Source organism: Musa acuminata, chromosome BXJ3-8 (assembly GCF_036884655.1).
Source record: "Musa acuminata AAA Group cultivar baxijiao chromosome BXJ3-8, Cavendish_Baxijiao_AAA, whole genome shotgun sequence".
Lineage (NCBI taxonomy): Eukaryota > Viridiplantae > Streptophyta > Magnoliopsida > Zingiberales > Musaceae > Musa > Musa acuminata.
In genome coordinates this window covers 7142184-7152595 of record NC_088356.1, presented here as the reverse complement: position 1 = coordinate 7152595, position 10412 = coordinate 7142184, and the positions used below count along the sequence as shown (strand labels likewise).

Below are 10412 nucleotides of genomic sequence, written 5' to 3'. Positions count from 1 at the left end.
GATATTATTATTATTGTTTGATTAACATAACAAAAGCGAGAAACTAATACTTTGACTTTGTAGTTAAGAGAAAAAAAATTTACATATGTATTATTGTAAATCTCTACTAACTATTGTAAATTAATAATTAAAAACATTAGGAATTTCTAATGATTTATTTATTTTAATAATTATTCTAACAAAATTAAGAATAATTTTATACGAATTGAAATCCATATTTGTGAAATTATATAGTATCAAAGGACGCAAATATCCGATTGACTGCATCAAAATTTCTATATTCATTCTAATGGAGAGGATTGGTTCAATTAAGTTCAACCAAGTCCAAATTAATTATCAGAATCCCCAATCATGTATTTGTGTAAGTTAACATATGATGATCTGAACTAAATCATTACAGGATTGAGGATTCCAAAACACTGAGCTCTGTGTGGTGTCCACACTAATGAATAAAGTATATCTAAAGATGAACAAAGAATTGAATATCGAACACTCTAAAACTTTATACATTCACTAATTTGCACTAACCAACATCGACGACATGATGAAACGAACAGGGAAGAGGAAGTCGTCTTCTTTAGAAACCGAAGTCGCCGGCATCATCGAATCCGGCATCGTAGCCTGCGCCGTAGGCGGAGGCGTCGGACATCATGTCCCCAATCAAAAGCCCGCCGAGGGCACCGCCGAGGAGCCCCGCTCCCAACCCCATCCCGAGCCTGTTCTTCCTCTGCGGCTGTACCACCGGTGCCGGCGCCGCCCCGTACCCGTACCCCGCCGGAGGGTACCCGTAACCGTACCCATATGGTGGCGCTTGCTGGTACCCCGACTGTGGAGGATACGGCGGCGGCGCTGCCCCGTATGCGGGATACGGGGCCGAGCTGGGGCCCGGCGGGTACGCCATCACAGGCTCATCCGCCTTCGCCGAGGACGGCGCTGAGTGCGAGGCGGAGACCGCAGGGTATGACGTGAACGGAGGCCGGTGGGCGTCGAACGGGGCGGCGGCCGACGCGGTGGCGGGCGCCAAGACCCGCTCGCTGAGGCTGTAGGAGAAGTTGAGGACGCCCTTGGGCTTGCCGGATGTCATCCCGTGGACCTGATAGCTGACGAACTGGACGGGCCGCGGGCCATCGCCGGCACCGGCGAGGAGATCGGAGAGAGGGACGCGGACCTCGCCGATGTCACGGTCTCCGAGGGCGCGCTCGGTGCGGAGGAGGATGTGGAGAAAGTGGCGATGAGCGACGTCGTTGGGGACGGTGAGGCGGTGGGTGGAGTTCCAGGACGGGTTGCGGCCGCCCTCGCGATCGGTAGTCGTGCGCTGCCACACGCGGGGATCGCTAGAGATGGTGACAACGGCGTAAACGGTCATCTTGGAGAAGACGTTGACGTTCTTGAGGTCCTTGGCCGAGATCAAGGTGATTTCCATCGTTCTAAACGCCATGGTTCGATCTGGGAATACTACACGATGAGATTTTGGAGAGAGCTGCGTTTGGGGTTTGGGAAGACGACCGACGATCATTATATAGCGACTTAATGATTATGTCGGTTTTGGCGAAGCGGTATCGGCTGTTTCGTAGCAGCTTCGCGTATTTGTTTACGCGTTTGTACTATGAAATTACAATAATACCGTATTTACCTGCTGCGTGGAGCTCGGAAATGGAGCCATGTGGCAAGGAACGGTATGGCGGTCGAGCCCGTCGCAGGCTGGCGGGCCCAGCTTTAAAAACGAGGCCGTGTGGGCCTTTCTTATTTGACGGATGACTGAGGTCACAATTATTCATCCGTTGGGACGACCGGCTTTGCTGAAAACCTAGAAGAGGCGGTTCTGTGGACGGAGTCACGCCCGCGTTGGCTTTTGGTCAGTGCCAAAGTCGCCGACGATGGCATGACTTCAAGGGAAGTTTCTCATTCAGAGTAAATAGGCAAAAATATGTGAACGTCCTAAAAAAAATAGGTTTCCAGTTTTGACAATTTTCCAAACGTAAATTATAGTTGTGCTCAATAATAAAACGTGAATTTTCAATCAACTGCATGGATACTTTCTTATAAAATAATTCTAAATAAATAAATAAAAGTAATTAATTTTTTACTATTTTTAATATGAATTATTTTAGACTAAATGTAATTTTAGAAATACGATTGCACCCATGTTCACCTCTAGACGGAGTTGGTGGGGTTCTCTTACCAATTCTATTAGGACCATTTTTTTATATATAATTGACAGGTTCTCTAACCATTATTTATCAATTTTATTATATCCATTAGGTATTTATGTAGGTATTTAAATTGGAATCGAATTTATGTATCTTTTTCCTATCCGAATACATCCCATATGTGATTAAACTATACCTAAATTAAGTTCATTAAATAATAAATCCGATGTATTAAACAAATATAGAGTTAGGATAGGTTGTCTAACACACAGCAAGGGTTTAAAGTTGAGATACAGGGAGAATGGAGAATTCAATATGAGATCCTTAAAAAAAAGGGGCTATATGGGGTGTACTTGATAAGATATTTTGATGCTTAAATTAATAAGAATTTGGAAGCTCTGATCAGATGCCAAAGAGAGCATTCTAAACACACCTAGAGGGATTTTTTATAGTAAGATTCATCGAACACCTTGGATTGAGATCATGATAAATATAAAAAATAATTATGAGTATTATTTACGGACCAATGGGGTGTGAAATTATCAATCGAACCTATGGGATGTGGAGTAACAACTTGTTGACTCAACTTTCCCATTGTTGTCGTGCGATCAAGATTGTGAGGTCAAGTCAACACCCTAGTTAGTGTCATGCTATTAGTCTTGTAGGGTTGGATCTCGTGTGATGTATCGATTAAATAAGATTAAGGTGTTAGTTAAGGTGTTAGATATGCGAAAATAACTTGTTTGTCCAAATGGATCAATGATTACTTATGCATCCTGTCTCTCTTATCATCTTCTTTGATCATGTTTTAATGCATGAAGTGGGATTGAGACACGATGTACTATTCAATAGGTTGTCAACCTAATCTAGCAGTTATTGGGCGATGTTTCATGCTTAAGTTAATTATATCTTTGAGAGTTATTTCCCTTATTAGACTCAGGTTGTGTTATCAAAAATGCTCCATGACTAATTTAGCCATGTTGCCATACTTTATGGATGATTCAATTACATCATCATTGTGGAACACTTCATGGTTAATTCGATCATGTTGTTATTACAAGATGCTTTATGGTCGAATCAATAACATCATTATCCTAATACACTTCATGGATGATTTAATCATGTCATAGTTGCAAAACACTTTATGGTCAATTTGGTCATACCATCGTCGTCATCAAACGCTTCATGATCGATTCGATCATATCATCATCGTCAAGAATGTTTTAAGGTCGATTCAATTGCATAGTCATCCAAAGATATTTTATGGTCGATTCAAGTATACCATTATTGCATGATGCTTTATGACTAATTCAGTTGCATTATTGTTGAGAGATGCACCTTTGGGCGATTTAGTCATGTTGGTGTTGAGGAATGGACCCTCTATTTATAGACGTTGAGAGACTCTTCATTCGTCTTATGATTTTCGACAAATGACATAGTATGAGATTGATTAAAAAAGATTACTTACAAAAATTATGATATCCTTGAATCCTTAATGGTTTGATTAACAACTCATGTAAAGCTTCCATATTAGGCCATGTACCCAATATACATGTAATCATTACAGGATATTTATATCAAGTCAGATCAGACAATGCGACTGACATAGCAGGCATATTAGAAGCTGATACGATGGTGATGACTCGCATGAGCAAATTTGAACTACCATAGGGTTTATTAAGTAATCCAAAATTTAAAGTGATAAAAGTAAGCAGCATGCATGACACACTGAACAACGAGTCATACATACGTGTTCAAACACTCAAAGAGATAATTCCTGATATCAATATGATTAAATTTTCCAAAGGTGCATCTCTTATTAATGACATGGTTGAATTAATCATAAAGCATTCTATATTGTTAACGCTATTAAATTGACCCAATCCCCTAGCCTCCTGTCACCTTAACCTAAAATAAACTTAGAAATGGACCTCGCCTCCTCTACATGTTGGACAACCAAAATTTATCTTAACATATAGATACTTAAGAAATTTTAATGTATTGTCATTATCATTCAATGATGGTATAATACTTTTAAATTTCACCACACTAAAATATAAATTTAATTAATTACTTATGCATCCAAGTTCAAATCTAAGTCCAAAAGGGTAAATCAACAAATGACGTCACTTTGCCCTAAGACTTAAGTTTATCGAACTCCTCCATCCATACCTCAAAATATTTCCTCTAGGTTAAACCAACTTTTGGGCATGATAATTAAGGTTAATTATTATTCACCAAAATTACTCTATCATTGTCGACTACTAACTTGAGCATTAGAGATACTATGTCAAAATTTTCATTCGACCTTAGTCTTTATATAAATCAATCATAGAGCATGCGATCAAGCCGCCCTCAGCCCCCAAGTGAGCATATGAATCTTCCTCTTGGCCACATCATATTTTGTATGCTTATAGTCCTAATTCGAGTTGGGCTAATCCAAGCATCACTATATTTTTTTTATCATTTTCGTACTAAGAGAGCCAATGTTATAAGAACATTATTTTGTCAACCCACTCAGTGAGCACCATAGCAAGGGTGCTCCACCCTTGACCCACATACACAACCTAAGGTGCTTTCTAGTATAATAAAGAAGTCAATATAACTTAAGATGCTCTTTATAATAACAACATAACCAATATGGCATGAGGTGCTTTCTATCACAATAACATAATCAACATGGCCTGAAGTGCTCTCAACAATATTAGTATAGCTATAGTCCAAAGCACTCTATACGATAACAACATGACTAATATGGCCCGAAGCACTCTTTATGATGATTGTGTGATTGATATGGTATAAGGAGCCCCCATGATGATAGTGTGATTGATGCTCTCTATCATGTTAGTGCAGTCGACATAACTAGAAACTCCCTCTATGATGACATCACAACTGACACAATCTAAAGCAATCATTTTAACAATAATGTGGTCGAAATGGCTCAAGATGCTCCCTTCGATGAAAATATGGTCAAAATGCTCTTTACGATGATAGTATAATCAACATTACTCAAAGCACTCTCTACGACGGCAACATGGTTGACATAGCTCAAAGGACGATTGACATAATTGAAGCGCTCTTGTTGGTGACACCACTTGAGGCATTCTCTATGATGGCATTGCGATTGATATAACCCAAAGCACTCTTCATGACATTAGAATGATCGACATGACCCAAAGCGCTCACGATCATGATATGTGACTGACATAACCTGAAGCACTCTTTGTGATAGTGTAACCGACAATATCCAAGACACTCTCTATATTGATATTGTGACAAATAGTTGTAAACACTCTCTACAATGACAACATGAACGACATAGCCTAAAGCTCTCTGTTTAATGTTAATATCATTAGGAAATCTAAGGGCGACATCACATGAACAGCGGAAAAACATAAAACAAAAATCTTCAAATTTCTCAAAAAGGTGTTTATCATCGTGCAAAGATCGGTGCGTAAAAACTCGCAAAACTGAAAAGCCACGTGTGAGATAGTTGGATTACCTAGGGAGATCGTATATTCCTAAATCTCTATAGATCTGTAGGAGAGGATGAAGGAGGTTAAGTATCATTCTCTCTAGCGGTGATCTACACAGTAAGGCTGCGACGACGCTCCTCAAATCTCTATATCTACTATCTGAGGAGGAGAAAGGGAGAGGAGAATAGGAGGTGGCAACCACGAAGCCCTAGCCTATAGACCTTTAGTTCTCTCCTATTTATAGTGACCCCCAGTGAACTTAACCTTAATGGATCATGCCTTATTGGATACTAGCTCTCCATCCAATTACTCAAAGATTAGTGAGTCTTTACCCAATAATTTCTTCTTAGCTCTTATTAGATCTCATCCATAAGATTCAATAATTCAAGAGCTTATTGGATATCCAATAAGATAGGGGCTCCGATAGATATGTCATATATGAACCTCTACTTGTTACAATACCTACCATTTATGTGTGACCCTCTAGGCTCAATATCAAGCTGACCGTGAGTCATATATGTTAGAACTCCTTCTAACTCAGTGAATTATTATCTCCATAATAATTCACTCGACTTATCGATTACGGACGTACTATACCACTACGTTGCGGTCCCTAGACGATACAAGAAAATCCAATCATTTAGACATATCTATCCTTAATTACTAGATAGTTCCTCATATATCTAATATCCTAGAGACTGTATATCGAGCATGCTGTTGTTAGACCTATATAGTTTCTCATCAAGTCTCGCTCTAATCGGATTCTCTTGGAGAACTCTTCTTTCTCAATTTGAATGACTTTAGCTAAGGATTTATCTGAGTAAGAATACACAGGACATTTCTCTCATTATATCGAAAGTAGATGATCCTCTATCAACACTCAATAACTCTCGTAAGATTGGTTGTCACTCCCGATGACCCGTTGTACTAGATCTGAAACTTTTAAACCTATAAGTTTGGTATCAAAGAGTAGAGTGCTCATAGAAAGCATCATTGGTGTCTCAAGTCTAAGTACCAAGTACACTACTAGGACGACGAGATCATTATCTGACAATGAGGTATGATCAATCATCCAACATTCTATGAGTGGATCAATCAGTGAACTCATTCTTCAATGAGTACATACATTGTATCTTTAGTGTCCCCACACAAACAACTATGAGACAAGTCGCCTCCATCATATGGACGGGTATACAGTACACTAGTTTGTTTGATTATCTTGATGTCCCTCTTGAGTAACATATGATCAGGATTATTTAGGGTCTGTGTTTAAAGGTGAATTAATCTTATTATCATGTTCTCATCACGATCTGATTCCCATTGCACAGGTCTAAAGAAATCATTATATATATATATATATATATATATATATATATATATATATATATGCAACAAGTAATATAAAGTGAGAGAATACAATAATAATAATAAGCAAAAAAATTACGTGTCTAGTCACACGTGTCATCTCTCATGTGATTGACTTACAGGGCACCTATAACTAGCAAATATAACTGATACAATAATGCAATCAACATAGTCCAAAGCGCTCCTTTCAATGATGGTGCAGTCAAAATGACATAAGATACTTCCTTCGTTATTAGCATGATTGAAATGATCTAAAGCATCCCAACATCTAATATGTTCTCTATGGACATAAGCATTTATAATACGTGATACATCCTTTATAGATGAAAGCATATGAAGTGTTCGATGCATCCCCCATGAAAAAAAAACATCCCAATAGCTAACATGTCTTTTGTGAATGAAAGTATCTTTAAAACGCGATGTATCCTTCGCAGACGAGAGTATTTAAAGCATTCAATGAGTCCTTTAAGGACAAAAAAGATCCCAATGGTCGAAGCATTTTTCACGAACAAAAGCATCTTTAATGTGCATTACATCGTTCATGGATAAGAGCAACCGAGGCATTCTCCATAGATAAAAAAATCCCAATGGCTGACACATCCTTTATACCTACAAGTGTCTCTAACACAAAACCAACTTGCTCAGTGTTCAAATAAGATTTTGCACGAGATGGGTTGATTGGCTAATCCACAATAGGTTGCCCTGAAGTGGGTAAATAGACCAACCTAGAGCTAGAGTTCCTGATGTGAGTAAATTAAGAGGTTTGTGGTTGATCGATCTAGTAAATCTACCCAATGTGGGCAGATCAGCCTAGTGAACTAATCCACCTAATGTGGGCAGCTTGTGAGTTTTAGAGTTGATCGATACAATAAAGTAATCCACCTGATGTGGTTAATCAGTAGTCATTTAAGAGATATTTTATTGTTCAACATATGTAGATCGAGAGACAGTGTCAATTTGAAGGGAGATGAGTGTGGTCCCATTACTGGTGTGGGTTCATGGACTCCGATCACATAGATGTTTTTACGACTCGATGTATGTCCCTAGGTCCCATTATATGACGCACTACCTCAACCATACCCTCGTCCACACTGACCGTCCACACTAAAATTGGATATAAAGTAATGACTTATCGAGTTAGCTTTCTCATTAGTCTTATATATTCAATCTCATGGGGTCTAATCGATGCCCTCTTTGGCATCACATCGGTAGTGTTGTAGGGGTCGGATCCTATATGATGTGTTGATCGAATAAGATCAAAATGTGGGCATGATGTCCTTTAAGTGAAAATAACCAGTATGTTTTGATATGTTAAGTAAGATTTAGGAATAATGTATCATTTAATAGGCTATTGGCCAATATTTCATGCTTATGTTGGTTATGTCATATAGTCATTTCCTCATTGGACTTGGTAGTATTATTGTCAAAAGATACTTTTCAAGTTGATTCAAGCATGTTATTATTATAGGACACTTCACGATTGATACAACTATATTATCATCATAAGATGTTTCATGACCAACATCATGGGGTCAAATCGATAACCTCGTTATCACCATGTTGTTAGCCTTATAGGGTCAGATCTTACATGATATATGAGCTAAATGAGATTAAGGTATTATCCATTTGAAAAAATGATAACTCAAGCGTACAAAGATGACACATCAATAGTTACATATGTATCATATCTCCCTTATCATGAAGTGGGGTTGAGACATGATGTACCATTCAACAAGTTGTCAGCTACGTCAAACACTTATTTCATGATGTTCTATGCCTAAGTTATTTATGTCATCGAGAGTCATTTCTTTATTAGATTCAATTGTATTATTGTTGTAAGGTGCTTCATGATTAATTTAGTCATGATGTCATTCTAGGATGCTTTTTGACCAATTTAGTTATATCATCGTTGTAGGATATTTTATGGCCAATTTAAACTTTATCATCATGAGAGGATGCTTCATGGTTGACTCAACCACATTATCATCATGGGATGCTTAATGGTTGATTTAATTATATTATTATCTTATGATATTTTATGATTGATTCAATTATGTTTATCGTCAAGATATATACTCTCAAGCAATTTAGTCATATTATTATTTACAACTCAATCACGTCATTAAAGAGAAGAGGCGTTCTATTTATAAGGGTCAAGAGACCCTAGTTTGCATGATAGGTAGCTTGGACAGATAATATATGAATGTGAGATTGGCCAAAAAGGATTTATCACAAGATTATGATCTCCATGAGTCCCTAATGATTTAGTTGACAAATGAAGCTTCCCTATTAGGTCACATATGCAATCTGTAGGTAATCATTTCATGATATCAGGGATCAAATTAAAATAGATTAGGTGATGTGCCCAAAGCGATAGGTCTACTAGAAGTCGATGCGATGATGATGACCCACAATATGCATTAGGGTATGTTATATAATTCTGGATTGAAAGTGATAAAAGTGAGCAATGTGCATGACACATAAAGGATGCCAATATGACTGAATTGTCCAAAGGGACATCTCCCAACAATAATGTGACTGAATCGATCATACGATAATAATAAGGTCAAATTGGCCATAAAGTGTCCAGTGATAATGACATGATCATATTGAACATAAGAGAATTCTCCAATGATGAAACAACTAAATTGGACATGAAGCATCATGCAACGATAATACGACCAAATCTATGATGAAGTTTTATGGTAATGACAACACGTATGAATTAACTATGAAACATCCTATAATGACAACATAGCTAAATTACTCATAAAGCACCTTATGATGACAACACAAATTAAATCCGATAATTTATGGATGAAACATCATCTATTAAGTGCCCGATGTTGTCGACATCCTATTGAATGGTATTTCATATCTTGATCCTGCTTCATGTATCAAAATGATGGGGCATAGATGATAAGGGAGATATGTCAAGTGACCAACTGTTGACACATCATCCATATCTAGTTAACCGATCTTTTCTACCAGCCCGACACTCTAGTCTCATTCAATTGAGATGCCATGTGGATTCGACCATGCAAGGCTAACAGCATGGAGCCAATGATGACCAAATGCCATGTGGATTGGCCGCGTGTGTTGAGGAAGTTGATTTGATAAGTTACTTTATATTCTTATTTCGACACATTATGTCACAACCCTTTGATGACCAAATGAAACTTGTAATTATATCTCATATTCTTACATTGAACGTACTATGTCACAACCTTTTGATCACCTACCACATTATAAAAAAACCCCAAATGCATTTTTAGCTAGGAACACTCCTTGATTGATTGAACACTTTTACTTCCACATCTAATCTAATCGCATCCTTTCAATTCTTACTAATTTAAGTATCATAGGGGTTTTATCCAATAAACCTCTACATAGTTTTCTAGGAGAGTTTCACTTTAATATG

At 37.9% G+C, this 10412-nt stretch overlaps 1 protein-coding gene across 1 annotated transcript; it reads right to left on the bottom strand.

Moving 5' to 3' along the window:
• Window positions 1–461: 461 nt before the first annotated feature.
• On the bottom strand, window positions 462–1485 carry LOC135645203 (protein SRC2-like). Its single transcript, XM_065163365.1, has one exon. It carries the CDS (start codon window positions 1436–1438, stop codon window positions 578–580), a length of 861 nt encoding a protein of 286 aa, XP_065019437.1. The 5' UTR covers window positions 1439–1485; the 3' UTR covers window positions 462–577.
• Between the last annotated feature and the right edge of the window lie 8927 nt (window positions 1486–10412).